The 22,332-nt window shown below is 39.7% G+C and overlaps 3 protein-coding genes across 3 annotated transcripts in view; 2 read left to right on the forward strand and 1 right to left on the reverse strand.

Annotated features, from left to right (window-relative positions):
* The window catches only part of LOC134748228 (serine/threonine-protein kinase D1), a 96,525-nt gene that overhangs the window by 65,804 nt on the left and 8,389 nt on the right, over positions 1 to 22,332 (reverse strand). The window lies entirely within an intron of this gene.
* On the forward strand, positions 6,158 to 14,357 carry LOC134748186 (juvenile hormone esterase-like). Its single transcript, XM_063682898.1, has 7 exons — positions 6,158 to 6,242; positions 11,173 to 11,315; positions 11,431 to 11,741; positions 12,249 to 12,461; positions 12,553 to 13,347; positions 13,527 to 13,613; positions 14,088 to 14,357. Exons 1-7 carry the CDS (start codon positions 6,194 to 6,196, stop codon positions 14,248 to 14,250), a joined length of 1,761 nt encoding a protein of 586 aa, XP_063538968.1. The 5' UTR covers positions 6,158 to 6,193; the 3' UTR covers positions 14,251 to 14,357.
* LOC134748187 (carboxylesterase 5A-like) lies at positions 17,358 to 21,199 on the forward strand. The gene is made up of 5 exons (XM_063682899.1): positions 17,358 to 17,806; positions 19,024 to 19,232; positions 19,308 to 20,003; positions 20,330 to 20,581; positions 21,020 to 21,199. Exons 1-5 carry the CDS (start codon positions 17,651 to 17,653, stop codon positions 21,186 to 21,188), a joined length of 1,482 nt encoding a protein of 493 aa, XP_063538969.1. The 5' UTR covers positions 17,358 to 17,650; the 3' UTR covers positions 21,189 to 21,199.

Here is a 22,332-nt window from a genome sequence, read left to right on the forward strand (position 1 = left end):
GCTGATACTCCTCAAACTGCTAGATCGATTTCTATCAAACATAGCTAAGAAACACAACAAGGAAACTCGCTTTCACGTAAAAACAGCATCAAAATCGGTCCATCCGTTGGAGAGCTACGATGCCACAGACAGACACACATACATTGGCGTCAAACATATAACACCCCTCTTTTTGCGTGGGGGGTTAACAATTAATCAAGAAGCATTAAGTGCATAAACCACGGAATAAACCATTCGGTAGCTATCTTCAACAGATAAAACTACTTACTTATCATTCTGCACTAATTATATAAACAACTAATTAATAAAATATAAAACTGCACTTAATTTAATGCAGTTACCTAAGCAACCAGATAAATTGCAGATTTTATTGATAGTTAGTCATTTATTCAATATTGCATTGTCATGAACATAATAAGGTGTTTCATAGTTATTTGAATAGAGTTACTCTTTTTTTCTACATGAATATAATACACTAGCTTCAACTGTGACTTCGTCCGAGTGGAGTGATGATTAAAAAAAACTATTATATTATATATATCCTGTGACTTCGGGAATTCATACCATATTTTATCTTAATCGATTCAGTGATTGAAGCGTGAACTGAAGAGGTAACAGACAGACAGACCGAACGAGTTACTTTCGCATGTATAATATTTAATTCAATTTTTAACAAGCAGAAACGTCTGCGATCGATGCTATTAAGCTTAGAATAAATTTTAAAGTGGAAAAATTACTGCCGTGGGTGAGACTTGAACTCACGGCGTTGAGTTCAAGTCTCACCCAAAGCAGTAATTTTTCCACTTTTAAATTTATAATATTTAATTGTTAGTCAATTCATAGTTAAGGTTCGGCCAAACCGCTGCCCAAAAACGGTGACGGTACGGATTCGCAGTGTCTTCAGCGTTGTCTTCTGACACACCCCTAAAGGGGGTGTGAGGAGGCCATATGAGGGCGGGGCCCTTTGGCTGCATCAGTCGCGGGCTGTAACGACAGCCCGGTCTGTTGTTGCCAACTTACTGTTGGCCATCATGGCTTGATGGTCATGTTGGCCAATTTGTGGCTTACAAGAGTGCCGTGCCGTAAGCGTCACGATTTTATCGCATCCCCTTCACACCGGTGCTTAAAATACCCTGACGGTGCGGAATCGCAGGGACGTGCCTCACGTACCGTAAACATCAACACTTCACTGTGAGGGCACGCGCAAAAACGTGATTTTGCGGCACGTCACTGCGATTCCGTGCCGTCACCGTATATTCACAAGTCGGCAACAAACAATTCGGCTTTCGTTACATTTATTGCGGCATCTCTTCTTAGCCTCTTATACATTTTTATTATAGCTTTCACAGTTTTCATGACACTTTATAAGAACTAAAAATGGAGATATAAAAGTGGGGGGAGGGAGGGAAACAATATCTACTCGGCGTGTTTCTACTTTTATTTATTCTTATACTCGTAAACCTAAAAGCTATATGCATGCCAAGTTTCGTGCTTTCTGCCGTATGGGACCATTACATCCATACTGAATCGTGCTAAGGAACCGCACTAATTGCGGTATTTGATAGCTGGATTAGTCGTACCTCAGCAGTCAACAATGTATAGAGCCGAGCATGTGAGTTATACAGTACACTGTACAGTGCCATCACCTGACATGAAATTGCATAGCAACATTATAAATACTACAGCCAAGGACCTGTGTAAACACAGCTATGTCCTCGTAGTCTTTATGGTTAATACAATAACACCTATAGTCCTATATTAAAATTGGAGATGAGATAACCAGTGGGTATAACGTGACCACAACTTCCCCAAGCATTTTCGAGCTGAGGGTGTTCGTTATGCGCGGGGGTGCAGAGGCTAATACAATTCCTCGAACCTCATATACAATCTGTTTGCGTTATAAATAGCACTTAGATTGGCCGCACTTTGTACCTAGTTTCAATATTTCAATCAGTGTATAAAAGAGTACCAAATAGTACAAGTACCTATAGATAATTATGACTTACTCTTTAACTAATAGTTATGAGTACTATAGTCGTACAATACATCTCATTGTCTTAACAAGCGTAAGATCTAATTAATGTTGTCCGTCTCTTTCAATCGCGCGGCGTTAAACAGTGACGCGTATAATATCATCAGTTGCATAAGGCTATCCATCAAACGGCCGCAGGTGAATGGTCACATCCATGCGGTTGCGGTAGTAACGAGATACACGTGTAAGGTGCTAAGGTGTAAGACGCGATTGTCACTAGCGGTGTTTGAACTTTATATTTGATCTCATTATGATATCACCGCGCATCTCGACACCAGTAAGTTAACGAGACGCACTGTCGATGACAAAATTAGATCATTAAGTTTTTGACAAAAAAAAATTGCTATAAGGTTTTATTTTAGCGCAGGTAGATGGTTTCTTTGCTACAGTAAGAAAGCGCGCCGCCGCGACGCGTCGCAGAGTGCTTGACAGTAGCAACAGTATCCTGAGTGTGATAGCGGGTAGGCTCGATAGTCGCTACATGCAGCACTGACTGGTCGAACCTTATCGTTCATTAGCTTCTTATGAAATTTAGTAGATATCTAGTAGTAATTGTATTTAAAATAGTTATCATTTTAAGTTCCTGCATGTTGTTCGACTAACCTGTTATGAATTTCTGTGGTCCGAAATAAATTATTTTTATTTATTTATTTTATCGCTGACTGTACATTTTTTTCGACTGGCAATTAATACTCATCGAGACAATTCTAACAACCCCAAACACAATTAGTTTGCGTTGTTTTATCACAGTGTTCCCATGGCCTTCTGTCTCCATCTATTATTGATTGATTGATCTTATTCTATTCTATTATATGTGGTATTTTCTATAAAAAGGGACCTTATTGCCGATGGCGCTTACGCCATTATAAACGAAGCTCCGATATAAACACAATGCCGCGCGACGCTGTGCGGCGTAAGCGCCATCGGCAATAAGGTCCCTTTTCATAGAAAATCCCCATATATTACTCCATATGTATTATTACATGATTTATTATCACTACATAGTATAAAACAAAGTCGCTTTCCGCTGTCCGTCCGTCTGTCCCTATGTATGCTTAGATCTTTAAAACTACGCAACGGATTTAGATGCGGTTTTTTAATAGATAGTGATTCAAGAGGAAGGTTTATATGTATCATTTGTAAAGGTTTTGTGTAAATTAGTTCTAAGCCGGGGCGAATCGCTAGTAATTGATAAATTCGGCAACATTTCGTTCAATTATATTTCTTACGCATGCCTGCTTGCTTGTACGACACCCACCTGCAAGGTGCTTTTTAGACATGTAAGAACCGATCCAAGGGTGACCCGGCACGAGGCTACTATTTCTGTACAAGTTTCTTACAAGTTGTGCAACTTGCAGATATTACGAGAATGAGCCGGTATAATGGAGTTACTGTTAACTTGATAAAGTGCAGTAAACGAAAAGGTTCTGTGGTTAGCATTTTCGCGTAGGCGTTCTTCCTCCTTCCTCGCGTTGTCCCGGCATTTTGACACGACTTATGGGAGCCTGGGGTCCGCTTGATAACTAATCCCAAGAATTGACGTAGGCACTAGTTTTTACGAAAGCGACTGCCATCTGACCTTCCAACCCAGAGGGGAAACTAGGTCTTATTGGGATTAGTCCGGTTTCCTCACGATGTTTTCCTTCACCGAAAAGCAACTGGTAAATATCAAATAATATTTCGTACATAACTTAGGTACATAATTTCTGAAAAACTCAATAGTACGGGCTGGAGTTTGAACCCGCGACCATCGGATCGCTCTTATAAATCATAAATGTTTTTTGCAAACCATGGTATACATGTGTTGTTACAGATGAAACCGAAATTCGCAAATTGCGGGGATCTTTCTCCTTTACTCTCCTCCTCTCCTCTCCCTCCTAACAACGGTGGATTCATGCAAACAGATCACACAAACATACACACACACACACACACACACACACACACACACACACACACACACACACACACACACACACACACACACACACACACACACACACACACACACACACACACACACACACACACACACACACACACACACACACAGGCACTCACATAACCGAGAGCATTCCTAATGTCTAGTTATTATTTTTATTAAAATGTCATGTTGTTTCCTTATGTTATAAGTTTCCATTTTGTAATTTAACTTGTTATTATTATCTTCAATTGTTCCTATTTTAATGACCATAGCGTCAATTGTACTTAATTACGAGCACAGATGTATCATTGTAATTGATATAGTTAATAATTATGCTACCCTCCGGCCGTCGTAGTCTGGGACCGGTCTGAAAACCAGCGCCGGGCATCTCGGCCCGGCACACGCTGAGACTGGAAACCCTTTGCCCAATTGATTGTACTTACTTATAAATTAATAATTGTTTTTTCTTATTCTTGTTTTATGTATTTTTATTTTCTTTTGTACTTTTATTTCATTTTCTTTTGTACTTGATAATGTGGCAATAAACAATTATTATTCTTATTCTTACTCCAATGAAGGCGTAATTAGAGTGACAGAAAAATGCCCGCAATTTGCGAACTTCTATCTTCGCGGTTATAGCCGAGGTATCTGTTAGTGTTAGGATAGCGGAAATACATACGTCCATACCTACGTACAAATTCATCATAAAATACGCCAATCTTTTTTTAACTAATTCTAAGAAGCGATGAGCAGAAGATTTGGAGTTATAAATATAACAAATATTTGATAGCGTTAATGATTTATCAAAGGTCATAGCTACATAACATATTGGTTATTATTATTAATTATTATTCATGCAAATCCAATCGCCAGGTTACCTACGTACCGTTATCAGTGAATAGATACAAGCATTATCATAATGAGTCTAGTTCCACCAGATCCGCTAATCTAATTAGATTTGCAATAGAGTAACTTACGGAGTTATATCTATCTTTGGTTTTGCGAATAGTTTTCCGACACCGCAAATAGAAAATATTAACTCAGATATAACACGTTACGTGTTGGTGAGATAAAAAGCGTGTTTCATGTGTTTATTGTCTTATTATTCGCAGTGAAGGTCATAATCAGAGTCTAGTTATACTTAACAGAAGAGTGACAGTCTTCAAACAGTGACGTGCCTGATCATTGTTCTCTTAGATACTTACCGTTATTTTTTATGCATGCTTCGAGAGTATTTATTTAATTACTCTGTAGTCATAATTGAGAAAACTGGCTTAGGACTTAGGAGCTATTTTGTGCCTTACCTGTAAAGCGAGGTTTAGGCTAGCAAGAATTTTCATTACATTGCGGTATCTGATAAACATTTTGAATGCAATTAGAGTTTTGAATGATTCACAATTAGTTTCAATAGACTTATATTGACCGGGATATAGACCGTGATTACCTTTTGTATTATTTATGAGCTCCCGATATTTCGACGCAGTTACATGCATCATGTTCACGGGTGACGGGATTTTGAATGCAGTTTACCTTAGTAGTCGGCAATGTAACGTAAATTGCATGGAATTTCTTGCTAGTCTAAACCCTCGCTTAACAAATGAGATAGTAGTAAGAAAAAGCGGCGTTTTAAAGTTAACTGTAGCTGTAAGTAGAGTTAGTATAAAACAAACAACTTTGTCTATTCGTAGACTCATTTTGTAGTCAAACTCAGTGTAGTTTTCGCGGTGTAAACCGTGATTTCTTTTAAAAACCGAAGACCATTAATTATCTTAGGCCAGCGTGTTGTAAGTTTACTTAGATTTTTTTTTCTTAGTTAATCTCAACCAACTTTAAACGGTGCGTAAGTTATGAGACGTGTTTTGTAACATTTTATGTTTAATACGTTTCCAACACAACGGTAGAGTACTCTCCTATTGAATATGTTAATGCCTGGGGTATTTACAGAGCAAAAAGCCTTCAGAGGGGTAAGTTTGCAAGTCGTCAAGTACGAGTAGCATACTTGTGTTGATGCTACTCGCGCGTGTAGGCTGCTGCAGGTTCGCGGCTTGAGTATAGATAATTTCCAGATTTTACAATGACAAAGTGTGGAGATGTCATGTCAAATTTATATAAAAAATTAAATTAGGTTTGTTATGACACTTGGTCATGTGTTCGTGAATGCAGAGTGAGCTTGGTCCGAGCCGAGTATATATTGGGGCGGCGGTGGGCGCTCGCCTCAGTGCCCGCTGGCTAGCGACATGGATTCACACGTGCGGTGCGTGCTCGCGGTGCTGGCGGCGTGTTGCGGTGAGTTACTGCTGCGCCTTGCGGGGATTATTGACGGTTTAGAGCGTGACGCCGCTGTGACAAATATCGTGACGCGAGAAAGTGAGAAATTTTGACTATATGACAAATGCGATTTTGAAAGATGAAACTTTATATGGCAATTTCCTACTTGTATAGTCAAATAAACAATGTTTTGATATATAAGCTGACAATACATAAAAAAACAATTACGACATGTTATGATATATGTATAATACTAGGTATTAAAATACGTAAAATACTAGGTATAAAAATGTGAAAGTTATTTTACTAGGTAATAGTCTTCTGTTATGAGAAACACGTCATCTGCCTACCTGGATATTACTTCGTTTACCTATATGAAAATATGCTAAAAGCATCAAAATAGTTTCTTATTAGTTGGCTTAATGATAGCGAAATGTTCATTAATTTACTACAAAGTATGTGTAAATTTCGTAAAATCCTGATGATTGGAAGGCCGAAATATCAACCGGTTGAATAAAAAAAGTAAAGTTGAAAAGTCATTAATATCAATAAAGTGCAACGATAAGTGATATCAGTTAAATATAAGTTGAGTGCAAGTCGTCGGGCAGATAGATGTAAACAAAGATAATCACCGGGTGCAAGCATGCGTATGCGTCTGTAGCGCCGTAGCCGCGTAGCGAGTGCTACGAACCGTGCGCAAACGCAATGAAAGCAGACAGACAATGCTACGCGTGTTGATGTCATTCGAATTTCTATTTTGTAACTGTGATGTCCTAAAACTTAAGTAGGTTAAATTTAGATTACTCCATAGTTACTTTATTTGCATATTATTGGTTTGGTTATATTATTTCCGCTAAGTGTTAAGGACATTTTTGTTTAGAAGTTTGTTAGTTGTGCGGCCAAACAAGTTGTTTTGATTTGGCGATCTATAAATACCAGCAAGGACAATAAATAAAGGCCGGTATCGGCTACTCACGGCTTCTACATTGTAGGATGCGCGAGCGTTTATCGGAGAAAGTTCATTTCCAATGGTCGGAAAATTTACTAGTGCGAGAGGTAAAAATATTGACGACATAGAGATGGTGGTGAAATAGTTTATATACCTATATGTGCGTCAAATGTATCATAAGGTACACTTTCCTTTAAGGTTCCGTAAAATTTTCACAGATGATGTATTTCTGTTGCCGCTATAACAACAAATACTAAAAACAGAATAAAATAAATATTTAAGTGGGGCTCCCATACAACAAACGTGATTTTTTTGTCGTTTTTTTGCGTAATGGTACGGAACAATTCGTGCGCGAGTCTGACTCGCACTTGGCCGGTTTTTGTAGATACTGTTATTGATACGTTAGATCTGAACTTGTTATTTTTGGGTTTTGGGTTACGGGTTTTGATTTTGACATGATTATAGATTTTTTAGTACATACCTATGGCGGCAATTATTCCAATAACGTACGGTCTAATAGTAAAAAGTCTCAACTGACATGTTGTGAGTCTCGCTATATGATTGGATCAAGTGTTAAACGCAGAAGGCGTAAGCCTTTCTCCCGCCGGTATCAGCGGGCTTAGCACGGTAGCATTTTTTTCGCCTGTCAACCATGTCTGTCACGTTCTAACAAGTAAGTGCGACTGTGACAGGTATAGTGACAGGTGATAAAAATGCTACCATGCTGACACCACAGAAATGAAACCTCTGACGACATGTTTGATCGCCTATTCGACTTGAGCTAAGCCTTTGTGGCAGAGGGAATATATTTCCCGCCTGATTTGGAACTTTATTTTAAATCAAAGATAGATATAACTCCGTAATAGATGGATACAGTCTAAAGGGGCCCACTGACTATCAGTCCGCCGGACGATATCGGCCTGTCAGTTAGATAGAACAAAAATTTGACAGTTCCGAACAACTGACAGGCCGATATCGTCCGGCGGACTGATAGTCAGTGGGACCCTTAAGGAAAAAACGTGCCTCGAAAATCAAGAAAATTTGATTTTCGATCAGATGGCGCCACTACCTTAGGCCTACTCTCGTATAGAGGGCGATGACGGTTTCGTTTGTTATTTAACAATTTTAACGCATATCAGTAAAATAACATGGGTCAATATCATATGAAAATAATTAACGCAAATCAAAAAAAAACATATATCCATATTTAAATACATTTTACCGTATTTTATAAATCTTCATTTTTAGTTTTAAAGTGTGTCGATAGATGGCAGTGAATTTACTGTGGTTACAAAATTTACTATGACAGTACCGCTATATCCTATTATATCCTCTTTGTTTTAAATTAATAGGGTTCAATTTTGCATGATTTCTATCACCGTTATGCTTTATAAAGGGTTAAAGAACTATTATTAACGACATCGCTGTACTCTGTTAAAGAGTACAGTGAACAATACAAATATTAATTATTCTACTTGACATTGAATTGAAGAAATTATTGTTTTTATTTTATTTGACGACCGGTCTGGCCTAGTGGGTAGTGACCCTGCCTGTGAAGCCGATGGTCCTGGGTTCGAATCCCGGTAAGGGCATTTATTTGTGTGGTGAACACAAATATTTGTTTCTGAGTCATGGGTGTTTTCTATGTGTATAAGTATGTATTTATCTATATAAGTATGTATATCGTCGCCTAGCAGTACCCTAGTACAAGCTTTGCTTAGTTTAGGGTTAGGTTGATCTGTGTAAGATGTCCCCTAATATTTATAATTTCTGTTATTTTGTATTGATTTTTGTCATTTTTTTATGGAACGACATTGTATTACCTAGGAAAGCCAAATATTTTAGAGTTTAGTTAAGTTTTACGACTTTTTAATTTGATTTCTATATTTTTATATTTTCGTTCATGACATTATCGATTAAAAATTTCAAACAAACAAAAGTTCTTAACAAACACCACATTACGCATCCTCGCACGTCTCTGTTGGAAACGCAGCCTTATATGTGAAATACTCACAATATTGCGGCGTCAAATGGAACAACAGTGTGAATTAAAGATGACCGGTTTAGATTACATTAACCTGTTTTATGAGTTCATTGCCTGTGTTCGTGCTATCGAATACACATACCCATTGTAGACTTTATTACAATGGAATAGCGTTTACATGTAGTCACCCAAGTGACTTTGACCCTCTTTGTGACAGATACTGTATCGGCCAATAATTATTTTAAAAGATCACTAAATATCTTATTTTTGGGATAGGTAACTAGAATTGAAGATATTGAATAATAAATACATGCCACACCAATTATGAAATAGCTCTTTTATTTTAATAATTTGTACATAACTATTAACAGTATCGGTTCTTAGATAAGTATAGTAAGACAGCCAAGGCGCGCCCTAAAGCGTTGACGTAGGAATTTGAAACATGTTCTTTATCTAAGGGGTATACCTATATTTCGCCATACAATACTTTTATTAACGTTTCTGACAATCTTTATATTTAATGCAGCCTAATCTCATCGTTGTAAATAAGGCCTTCTGTCTGTAATAACATATCTTATACAAAACTCAGCCTGTAAAACTCCCGTGAGACTAAAAACATATTAAATTATTTAAAATAATTTAAAACTTAGCCTCAAGTCAGTTACCACATTACGGTTAAAACATCGGATAGCAGCGAGGCAAACAACCACACGATCCGAGGTTCAGTGACACTGACACGCCCTACAAATAATAAATAACATTTTTATTTTTATTTTTTATTTTTATAACAGCGGCTAGTAATTGCGACATCTGAAAACAATCCGCGCGTCACAGATAGCGGCGCGGCGGCGTCTCGTAAGAATAACATTGGCCGACGCCGACCCGCCCTTATCCAGCCACGTGTATGACGGCTTATATTATGCTAACATGATATCAGTCTCAAGGCTTCGATCTGATATGACTCGTCATAATGAAATAGTGCCATCGAGACTCGATGTGTCCGGGGTAGCGTTGGCAAGCCATTATGTAAACGTATGAACGCATGAGCCTATAAATGTATAAACAAATTTTCCATAAATCGGCTTGTGCTCTTGAAAACGAAACTGCTGAAGTTATAATTGCTTTAAGATGCAGCCCAGCAGTGGGACACAGTGGGATCTGAATAATAAATAAATAAAAGATGCAGATTTCCAAGGTTTTGTTTTCTAACTTTATCTGCATGTGTGCTCTTGTTCGTCGCATCCTTTTCGAAATATCCTGACGCATTACGAATGCAATAAATAACCGTACTCGATTTGATTTCCTGTTGCAATGATCATATGAGCGCAAAATCAGTCGATTGAGGGCATGCGTCAGCTGCAGGGCCGTAATGTGCGACCTAAATAAATCTGCGCGGCCAGACCATGCGAGCGCATTCATTTATTTCATCTTGACCTAAATTGCAGGCCAATTTCATACTTATTGCTGTGTAAGGAGATGTTAACATCAATGAAACTCGTGAAAATATTGACTACAAAGAGTGTTCAAACTATGACACTAACACATTTTTGCAAGTGACAGTGTATCTTAAAATTAGTCTTGATAACGATATTGATTGAACAAAAGTAGTATTGTAATAATGAGAAAAAACCGGCCAAGTGCGAGTCGTACTCGTGCACGAAGGGTTCCGTATCATTACGCAAAAAACGGCAATAAAAATCACGTTTGTTGTATGGGAGACCCCCCACTTAAATATTAATTTTATTCTGTTTTTATTATTTGTTGTTATAGTGGTAACAGAAATACATCATCTGTGAAAATTTCAACTGTCTAGCTATCACGGTTCATGAGATACAACCTGGTGACAGACGGATAGACGGAAGGACGGACAGATGGTCTTAGTAATAGGGTCCCGTTTTTACCATTTGGGTACGGAACCCTAAATAAAGAGAATAGGCTTCCCTGTATCCAACAGTGTTCGAGTTCTTGTGAAGATATTATACTCGTATTAAATTTCATCATGATTTCCATTCCAGCATGGAGCGCTTCCGCGCAGGAGGCCGTGTGGGCCGACACCGAGGCGGGGAGGGTGTGCGGCGGCTACGACCCCCATGGCGACTACGCCTACTTCCATGCCGTACCTTACGCCAAGCAGCCTCTCGGTCCACTCCGGTTTCAGGTAAGTTTTATCCTTGGAAATAAGCGCTCTTTAAAGATACATTTTTTTAATATGTACGACCATCATTTACAAAGACAATTGAACTGTTTTTCACGATTCATTCATAAAATTTAAGGAACTGCAGCGTCCGGATCCATGGACAGAATGCCGGCCCGCGACCGAAGTGGGACCTATTTGTCCCCAGCGGGACCTTTTCTACGGGCCGATCATGAATCCCCACGGTCAGAGTGAGGAGTGCATCCACGCCAACATCTACGTCCCTCTGAAGTCCCTGCCGTCCAGAGTGCGCGGCGAGAGTCGTCCGCTGCTGTCGGTGCTGGTGTATGTGCACGGTGGAGGCTTCGGCTTCGGTTCGGGAGATCCGGACGCACACGGCCCGCAGTACCTCGTCAAAGAGAATGTTGTCGTCATTACCTTCAATTACAGGTGAGCTTTCCAAAGATTGACCTTAGGAACGACGTATAGATAACTGATAAAGTAATTAAACACTGAAACGTGTGAAAGGTTTCTTCTATACGTGCTTTGGATCGGAAGCGTGTTACGAGCAGAGACTTAGCACGAGATCGCTGCCGCTGAATACCGCTGGAGATAGTATATAGGTATACGTGGCGGGCTTATGAGGGCCGTTTGCACCTCTGGGGTTCTTTAGGGCTAGCAACATGCTCTGGGTATCAGAAAGTCTTATTTAGATAACAATCATCCTTTTTGAAACGGAGCACGGTGTACAGCAGTTTTAAACAACTAACGAGCTAGACTTCGACCGGGAATCGGGATATAAAAAGAAGAAAAAAAATTGATAAAAGACCGTGGACCGTGATTACCTTTTGTAATCACGGTCGATATCCCGGTCAATATAAGTCTAGTGAAAGTAACCGTGAATTATTCAAAACGAACGAGCTATCTAGAGACCTAATGAAATTATTTAATTTGCAGGATTGGAGCTTTCGGTTTCCTGTCCCTTAACTCGTCAAGTGTCCCCGGCAACGCTGGTCTCCGTGACATGGTGACGCTGCTGCGCTGGGTGCAGCGCAACGCCGAAGCCTTCGGTGGTAATCCCCACGACGTCACGCTGGCCGGACAGAGCAGCGGCGCTGCCGCCGTCCATCTGCTCTCACTTTCTCAAGCAGCAAAGGGACTTTTCAAAAGGTAAAGCTCAAATATTTATAGATAATTAAGGATCGACAGAGAATCGACAAGAATGCACCAGATGATACTAAATGACACCCCTTTATTGCAGAGCCATTTCGATGAGTGGTGCAGGATCAAGAAATTTTTACACAACATCGCCAGCTTACGCGCAAACGGCATCGGAATTATTCCTCGGTTTTCTAGGCATCAACAGTACTGATCCTGAAGAGGTGCATCAAAAGCTTATTGTTCTTCCGCTGGAGCAGATCATAGAAGCTGAAAAACAGATTCAGGACTACACGGGTATCCTCACATTCTCTCCCGTGGTCGAATCCGAACACCCGGGGGTCAATATAATTTTGGACAACGACCCGGAGTGGTTACAAGCGCAAGGTCGAGGCAAAGATATCCCCTTCATAATTGGATTCACAAACGCAGAATGCGAAACATTTCGACCACGATTCGAACAAATCGACATTATCGAGAGGATTAAAAACATGCCTGCGGTGGTGGTGCCCCTAGGGGTAACTTACACGACACCGCCAGCGGAGCTTCCTAGTAAACTTGCGAGCATTCAAGAGGAATACTTTAGTGAATCGTTAGATATGGATACGTTTTTGAGCTACTGTTCAGAAGCTCACTTCATATATCCCGCGTTAAAACTGGCAAAAACGAGAGCCGCCAACAAGGGAGCCCCTGTATTCTTGTACCGGTTCGCGTATAGCGCGGACATTAGCGTATACAAAAAAGCGCTTAATCTGACGTACGTTGGTGCTGGCCACTCGGAGGACCTCACCTTCGTGTTCCGAGCTAACTACGCGCTGGGAGACACGATCGAGTCGGCCGCAGACAGTGACATGACTACGAAAATGACGGCGTTCTTCACTAACTTCATGCGACAAGGGTAAGTAATTTCGACCTTATACTAAGGGCTCAGAGGAGCAAGAGAATACTTTAAAAAATACATTAAAATATAATATAATATAAAGTTAACGTATTGATTTTTGTACATGATGATGAGAACTTAGTTTATTGATTGAAACGTTTATTTAACTGTGCCTAATCTAACGTATTTAATTCTAGTAAACCAACGAAGAACGTCGAGTTCAAAGCAGACAGTATGTTTACGAAAATGTCGAAGTTGTTCTACGCTAGCTTCATACCATATAGGTGAGTTACTCGCTAAAGCGTTCAGAAAAAGCATTGAAAACACAAATCGTACTTAGAAAATAAATGAATTTGCTTTTTAACACGCTTTTATTAGGTCGATCTGTATGTAACTAACTATGTAATGGAATCTAAGGTAACTAATTTAACCATCTTCCCGGTTTCCGATGAAGCTGAAAATTTGCATACGCATGTAAGTTTTATTATTATTATTATTATAAGTCGGGTGACAATGTAATATTATGGTACCATCGAGCTGATCTGATGATGACAGGAGGCGGTCATAGGAACTCTGTGATAAAACAACGCAACCTAATTGTGTTTGGGATTTTTAGAATTGTCTCGATGAGTATTAGTTGCCTGTGGAAAAAAAATACAGTCAGCTATAAAAGCTTGTACCAAAAATGAATTTTTTGCCAAAAACTTATTAATACCAGATCTTGAACGATTTAGCAAATGTAACTCGTTTATTTCCAGTAAACCAATGACGAACGTCGACGACTGGCGGCCGGTGTCGGCGGCGGAAGGAACGGACAAGTACGCTCCGTACAACAACATAGTCAATTACGAGGAGGCGGACCAGTGGCCGAGATACCAGAGGATAACCAAGTTCTTCGACAGCATTTACGAGACCAGCTGAACCAGACCAAAGCCCGCGTCGGTCCTATGAACTTTAATTCTTAAACAATTTGTGATTCTTTTAACAGTTATGTAGAATAAATGAGAAGTACTCAGTATAAGTATTGTGTTATGTGGTGAGCTGTCTGTGAATGTCTGAAATGGATATAATTGTTAAGCTATTACTAAGTTACGAGGTGCGGTCCAAAAGTTTCCGGCCTGACATAGAAAATAAGAGCATTCATTTACAAAACGATTTTTATTTTTCGATATATTCCTTCTATATTTCAACACACTTTTTAAATCTGTAAATTAGCATTTCTATCCCCTTGTAAAAGTACTCTGAAATTTTGCTCTCAAAATGGGCGTAAACCGCATGGGTCACTTCACCGCATAAAGAAAATCGCCAGAGGAGTCGTCGTACACAGCATCTAACCTTTTTTTAATGTCGACGGGTTCACTCCTTCTTTTGTAAGGACCATGATCACGAAACGTTGTTCTAACTTAAACATTAAGATTTTTTTTAGATTTCCTGTTGTACTGACCGCCGTGAAATAAAAACCACAAACTAAAGAAACTATATCGAAAAGAACAGAATAAAAGACAATCAAAATGGCATATTTTTTCTTTTTTTAAAACGGCCAAATCATTCCAGCCAGAAATATTTGGACCGCACCTCATAACTTACAAACACGCTGGATAGGTTTTATAGTGTTTTTATTTAAGTAAGGACAAGGGACTGTCGCCATCAGATATATCGGAGCGACCACAAATATCTGAACACGCCTCTATTGTCAACGCGTTAGAGTGCGTTTTCAGATATTGTGAACACCTCGGCCGCTCCGATATATCTGATGGCGACTGTACATGAGAAGACTGAGAAGCTCTTACAAACATCGGAAATAGATGTTTCGTCTATTTGACTATCATTGGCTCATATATGTTAGCCCGTTAGAGGGAGAGAGGCAAGCTATGATTTTCGATGTTCGTGGTTATGTTTAAGGATGCTAAAATTATGACATTATGGATAGATGGAAAATTAAGTTCTGTTTTGTTGATTAATTAAGTAATTATTCTAAAGTAATTTAATAAGAGCGATCGGAAACTATCACAAATATACCTGCCTAATGAATTGTGTAGAACGTATATTTTAATATTTATTTGGCTTTCCTTACAAATGCAATCATTAAAAGGTAATTGTAACCCCTAATTAAAAGACCGCCTACACCGCCTACACCGAAACTTGATCCATGACGTGTGAAACGTTGCATTTTTGCCATACATTTTGCTGTGTATATGGTGCGTCAGAGCAGCGGTGTGGCAGATCTTTAAATCATATTTTTATGGATCAGTTAATGTAACTAGGGCATGTTTTTTAATAGCAAGTTATTTGAATCGAGGTAAAAGGTTGGGAAAAGCTTTAATGTAGTCTGGTTAGGTGTCTTTCAGTAGAATGAGGAGGAATATTAAAAACAAGTGCGAGTCGGACTCGCCCACCGAGGGTTCCGTACAAATTTAATTTAAGTATATATATATATATATATATATATATTTTTTCACAAATTCATAGTTTTAAGATTTTTACCTGTACTTGTAGTGTAAGAAGATATTACTTGACGAAATGACATTGTGAGGAGGGCACTTTCCTCTGTAAATGTGCCGTGCATGTTAGAACCTACAGACCTAAGCCGGTCTAATAGCAAAAGACCTGACGGGCTGACACTTATTTAAAAGGGTAAGTGTCTGCTTTGGGATGCCACGTGTGTCAGCACTTTTGTCGCCTCGCACATTGGCAGAACTGTCCGGACGGCAGGAAAAGCGGCTGAATTAGCGGCACTTCGGAAGCGCGATAAGTAAAAGGCATAAATATATATACATTCCCAAAGTTTAATAAATATGTGTACGCTCTTACAATAAAGTCGTGTTCACATATTTTTGAGCCATTTGTCTGTATCGATATTTTTGCCTTCGACTGTACTCGGTGCTGCTGACCAAGTATATTTTTGTTTTGTTAGCAGTGCATGGAGACGTCCGGGTGTTGGTGTGCCGAGGCCAAAATATTCTTGAGCGAATTAGGGCGGCGTTTGAGGGAGGAGGGTCATGACCCTCGTTCCGGGTCATTCCTGATGCAGAGGCTGTCTATCGCGATCCAGCGCGGCAACGCGGCGAGCGTGATGGGCACGTTTTCGCCTGGAAGGGCTCTGGACGAGTTGTTTGACTTAAGTTGTGGTTTTGTTTAGTTTTAATTTAGTTTATAGTACATTTTAATGGACCTATTGTTTGTAACTTGTACTATGTAATCTATACTGTAATGTAATCTAATCTTGAGAAATTTCATAGTACTAGGTCAACGACCCTACGAATTTTGATTCCCTTGAAAGTGTCAAAATATACGTTTTTTGCGGTATAAACGGCCGTATTTTTTTTACGATAACTTGGAAGGGTGATCTTTTTACAGCTTCAAGTGACTAGGTATATACCTGCATGAGTATAATTATGGTTTTAATTTTAACTTGATACCTCCACGCGTTCCCGAGATAAAGGGACGAGAGACAGACGGACGGACATCAAAGTGATCCTATATAAAGGTTAATATCTGTATTTTCCTTTTGAGGTACGGAATCCTAAAATGTACAAGATTTGGCATCAATGGTTGGTTCGGCTAGAACAGTTGGTTGTTTCATTTGTGGTAACTCGAAGGAAAGGCAAAAGGAGGATTGCATCGACTGAAAACTATTTTTAATTATAAGGTGAGCGGGTAGAGAAATAATAAATGTTTTCTTTTGAAATTGAAGTTTTACTAATGAACTGGATAGACTGATAGAGTAACAATACTATATTAAAGTTGCGTGGGTGGACTTGACTGTACCCCCTAAAGAAGGAAGACTGGTGTTTGCGAAACATGAGACACTAATTGAGACTAATTATAACTAATATCTAATATATCTATATAGCGGTCAATTGAAACCTACATTGATCCAGACTTTAGCGAAAGTACAAGTCTAGTACACTAACATGTAATATTTGACAGTCAAAATACGATTTTAAAACGAAAATTGCTATAATAAAGACGCATAGATTGATTTATTACTATGGTAGTGTTGTTGTTGCAAAAATACTTTTAATAAATATATTTTCATTTAGCACCCGAAAACACAATTTTAACAGAGTTTGCTTTCGTTAGCCAACTGTACACACCTATTGCAAACTATGCAGACGGAATAGAATTAAATCATTTGCAGGACACGCACCGGTGACTCACTGTGAACGCACGATGCGTTGCAGCGATAATCGCCCATCGCTTATTGAATACTGACAGTTCCACAATAAAAGCTAATTGCTCAACCAGTAATAGTGAAAATTTGCAACAAATTATTCGCAACGAGCCCAGTAACATTCTAGTGTTCGGTAAGGTGTGGAATATGTTCATTTTATTGGTTTTGACGTGTTTGGTGGTGAGGAGCGCGCAGAATGTGGTGCAGACGGCGCAGGGGATGCTGCGGGGTGAGGCTGGCGACGGGGTCGTGTCCTACCGCGGTATCCCGTATGGCACGCTCCGGGAAGATGCCAGGTTTAAGGTTCGGAAAAAAGGGTTTTAATAAATCGATTTATGCCCAATTTCAGATGAGGAGTACTAATTAAAAATGGCTCACAGAAATGGCTGCCAAAATCCATAGTATAAATAAGTATTATTAGATGTTGAGGATATCTCAAACGGTCTTTTAGTTTTATTTTTAAAATATCTGAGAAGTGACAGATGGTTTGCCGCGGTTTTGGACAATAATGACATTGACAGGAGATTAAGTTAAGACAGAGAGAAAAACGCAAGTTGTTGGATAAGAGATTTGTATTGTTTTAATTATAGAAAACTCAAAATAAATAATCTATTGTAAACTAATTTGGAGTTTTTGTGAGTGTCTTTTTTCTAGGCTTGTTTTGTTCACAAGAACGGCAGAGTCGGCAGATGAACATGAAGGCAGAAGAACATCATTAGCAGCAGAAAAGAACACAATTTTCAAAAATAAATTAGGCTTTACTTATTCAATTTGCTTGTTACGATATAAATATATTCGATATAAGTACCTAAATGATAATTTGTAGTATCATCCTGTGATGAGCACAGATATTTGCTCCTGAGTCATGGGTGTTTTCTATGTATTTAAGTATTTATATATTATATATATCGTTGTCCGAGTGCCCATAACACAAGCCTCCTTGGGCTTACCGTGGGACTTAGTCAATCTGTGTAAGAATGTCCTATAATATGTATTTATGTATTTATTTATATCCTTTGTTTAATTGAATCGACGATATCATGACATTTATGACATTTTGTAATTATTTCTTAATCAATTTATAATATAATTCTTTGATTTTTTACTTGACATGTACAGCTGCATAGAAAAGGTACCCCACGTCCATACTAATTTACAGAACTTTGTATGCAGGGGGGGTGCCTTTTCTACCACAGTACCACAGATTAATTGACATTTTGAAATCGTATTATATAATAAAGGAAAATTTAAATTAAATCTTAAATTATGCTGTAATATGACGTGTAAAATCTGTATTTTTTTTACCAATAAAAATCCGAAATCTGAATGGGGGAAACCTACCTACTAATGGGATGAGGGAAGCCGTGGAATAGGTTGCTTTCAATTCTTTCACACAAGGCGGACTGAGGGCTCGAGACTGATAACAGGCGGACATAATGCTTCTAGGCATTTTCTACCAATCAACCATAGATAATTGAGATAAATCGATTTCCAACTTGCGATATATTAATGTTTTCCAGGTAGCCGGTCTGGCACCGTCATGGGCCGGGCTCCGCGAGTCGGAGAAGCCGACGTGTTCGCCGGCGGAGCAGTGCCTGCAGCTGGACGTGCACGTGCCCACGGCGGGCGCGCCCTGGCCCGTGCTGGCGTGGGTGGCCGGCGGCGGCGGGCCCTACGACCCCGGCCTGCTGGTGCGGCAGGGGCTCGCGGTGGTCGTCATACACCACAGGTGAGTGAGCTGGACGTTTCTACGACGGCCGTCCATTTCTACAGTTGACTTTAACCAACTTTAATACTATTTCAGATTAGGTCCAGTGGGATTTCTCTGCACGAAGGAGGAACAGATACCAGGCAACGCCGGTGCAAAGGATGTGGTATCAGCGCTGAGATGGGTGCGGGACAACATCGTGGCGTTCAGAGGAAACCCTGCGAATGTAGTAGTGGGCGGGCAGGGCTTCGGGGCTGCGATCGTCGAGGGGCTGACTCTCAGTCCTATGGCTGAGGGCCTGTTTCATGGGGCTATCATGCAAAGCGGGACGATATTAAGCCCTTGGGCTTTTAATTACGATTCGACTGAACGGGCCCTCATGCTTGGAAAATTATATACCGACAGTGATGCGATCGCATCATCTTTAATCAAAGCAGATGACGTCGATTTAGCAGACGAGTCTGACAAGCTTAACTTGCCTTATTACCCCTTCGGAATGTGTGCAGAAAAAGCTTTTAAGAGGGAAGAGAGATTCCTTTCTGAGCCGCCGTTCGATTCCATGTCGAATCACAAAGCACGAAGCGTTCCGATGATTATAGGGTTCAATAGTGAGGAAGGATACATCTTTGCGGCAATGTTGAAAGCATTGCGAATATTAAAGAGGATGGTCAAAGATTTTAATATTTTGCTTCCGGAGGAATTAAAGATTTTGAACGACAGAGAATTGAAGCGAATTAAAGAGATCTACTTTGATGGCAAAGTTAATATGTCTGACGTACTCGCATATCATAGGTAAGCAAAAACAAAGCTTGTAATAGCAAAAAAAAACTTAAAATAGCTATAATACATACTCGTACATCCCACAAACATTAAATTTTCTTCCAGTCTGTATAGAAAAATTACTATCTCATATATCATTCATTAATGTTATATGCGGATGTGCGTTTTTGTCAGATAATTAGCAGGTACAGTCAAGGGCATAAATTTATATACAACATTCCCAAAGTTTCAAAAATATGTGTACGCTCTTACACCTTAGACAATAAAGTCGTGTTCACATATTTTTACCAATTTGTCTGGAACGATATTAATGCTTTCGACTGTACAATTATTTCCAGAGACGCGTACTTCGTATGCCACGTGCACCGCAGCGCGCGGTTACACGCCGCGTCCGCGCCGGTGTACTACTACCAGTTCTCACACTCCGGCGCATGGGGAGTGGAACCCGAGCGAGGGATCCCCAAGACCGGGGCTGCACATGGAGACGAATTGGCTTTACTGTTCCCTATTAGAGGACAGGAGCTAGAAGGGGATGATGGAGAGGTGCAACGTGCGATGGTCCGACTTTGGACTAACTTTGTCAAGTATTTGTGAGTATTGTACTAAGTACCAGTTTTTAAACTCCAGTGCATGGGGCTTGGAACCTGAGGGTGGGTAACCAAGGCCGGCGCTGCCCATGGCGATGATTGCGATGAATTAGCTTTACTGTTCCCGGATAAAGGACAGGAGCTGAAAGGAGAGGATGGAGAGGTGCAACGATCTATAGTGCGGCTTTGGACTAACTTTGTCAAGTATTTGTGAGTATCTGAATAGTACTAGCGGGGGGTTGTAAAGTGGGGTGCGGAGCCTGAGCGATGGATCTCCAAGACTTTGAACTTAATTAACAAGGAGCATTGCACATGCATTGCTTGATAATAAAAGGTTTTCTGTTTAAATCATAATACGAGTAGTTTCTCCATAAGCAGATTTTTCTAAATTATGTGATGTTTCATAAGTAAATAACAGATATTTGTGTGGTTTTGACTCAGGCAACCGACGCGCGACGATTCCCTTCGTTGGGAGGCCAGCACCGACAGCCTGCTAGATATTACCGCCGGCGGCACAACCATGCGGCCCTTCCCGCACTCTCGCGCCTGTCGCCTCTGGGACGACCTCTATGAGCGGCATTACTACAGCAGGTTACGGCACAATGGCTAGGATTCTAACCCGAGGGCACCGAGGCTTGCCGCGCTGGGAGGCCAGCACCGACAGCCTGCTAACGGGGCGGAACAAACTAGAAAACTAAACTAAAAACCAGAAGGCAACTACGGTATTGCTGTTACTATTTTTGTAGAATTATCTAGTACTATACTTACCTGTTTCGCATGTTTTCATTACAGTAAGTGATGATGCTACACTTCTTACCTGTAACAATAATAAATAAATAAATATTTCAACTGTTGTTTATTGTTTTATTACTGAAGTACAATCATATTCTGCGTAATATTGTACAGTCGTGACTATCGTGGCCAATTATTTAAGGATAAACACTATAACTAGGTACAGAACTTACATACAACTATAATTTGCATAATTCAGCCCAATGCAAGTAATGATTGTAAATTAAAGCTTTAACCTTAATCTAAGTTCTAGAGAAATAATTTTGTTCACACACATTGTTAACTGAGACTGAGGCATAAACAACGATATATATGAACTTGTTAGTTTAACTACCTTCCTTTTGAAAACAATTTTTTTTGTTAGCTTTCGATAAAATTTGGTGAATAAATGGAGCTCCCTATTCTGTACATAATAAGTTAAAACAAAAACCACTGAATTACGAATACGCATGGTATTTTAGTAACTCAACGAAATACATTTATTGTCCGAAATTGGGATTTCGTTTTTATTCTACGCAGAATGCTCATCAAACCGGCCAAGTTTAAAAATGATTACCTAAATATTATAGCCAGTTATTAACGCCGCGCGTGTTCACCGACGCGCATGTGGACGGTTTCCATGCGACGCTGCGCAAGCGCTGCACCGCGACGCTCCGCAGGGTGCGCGACAGCCGCCACAGTCTCCTGGCTGTAGTGGCAGGAAGATGGGATAGTGCATTAGTTAGGCACTGGACCTCCCAACATCTTAGTTTAGTTTAGGTACTAAGTGTACTAACATAGTAATTTAAGTCTATTTATGAGTTTGTAACTAACAAACTATGGATTCAATCGTCCGAAATAAATGATTTTTATTAGAGATGGGCCGAATGTTCGGTAATTATTCGGTATTCGGCATATTTTACAATGTTCGTATTCGGCGGAATAGTTCGGTTCGAACTGCCGAATAAGTATTTACCGAATAA

Source organism: Cydia strobilella, chromosome 16 (genome assembly GCF_947568885.1).
Source record: "Cydia strobilella chromosome 16, ilCydStro3.1, whole genome shotgun sequence".
NCBI lineage: Eukaryota > Metazoa > Arthropoda > Insecta > Lepidoptera > Tortricidae > Cydia > Cydia strobilella.

What these genes read in the sequence shown, in the direction of transcription:
- LOC134748187 (XM_063682899.1), top strand. Translation starts at nt 17,651, where the DNA reads ATGTTCATTTTATTGGTTTTGACGTGTTTGGTGGTGAGGAGCGCGCAG. An exon ending in GGGAAGATGCCAGGTTTAAG is followed by an intron (nt 17,807 to 19,023) that starts GTTCGGAAAAAA and finishes AATGTTTTCCAG; the next exon opens with GTAGCCGGTCTGGCACCGTC. An exon ending in GTGGTCGTCATACACCACAG is followed by an intron (nt 19,233 to 19,307) that starts GTGAGTGAGCTG and finishes ATACTATTTCAG; the next exon opens with ATTAGGTCCAGTGGGATTTC.
- LOC134748186 (XM_063682898.1), top strand. Translation starts at nt 6,194, where the DNA reads ATGGATTCACACGTGCGGTGCGTGCTCGCGGTGCTGGCGGCGTGTTGC. An exon ending in GGTGCTGGCGGCGTGTTGCG is followed by an intron (nt 6,243 to 11,172) that starts GTGAGTTACTGC and finishes TTTCCATTCCAG; the next exon opens with CATGGAGCGCTTCCGCGCAG. An exon ending in ACTAACTTCATGCGACAAGG is followed by an intron (nt 13,348 to 13,526) that starts GTAAGTAATTTC and finishes ATTTAATTCTAG; the next exon opens with TAAACCAACGAAGAACGTCG.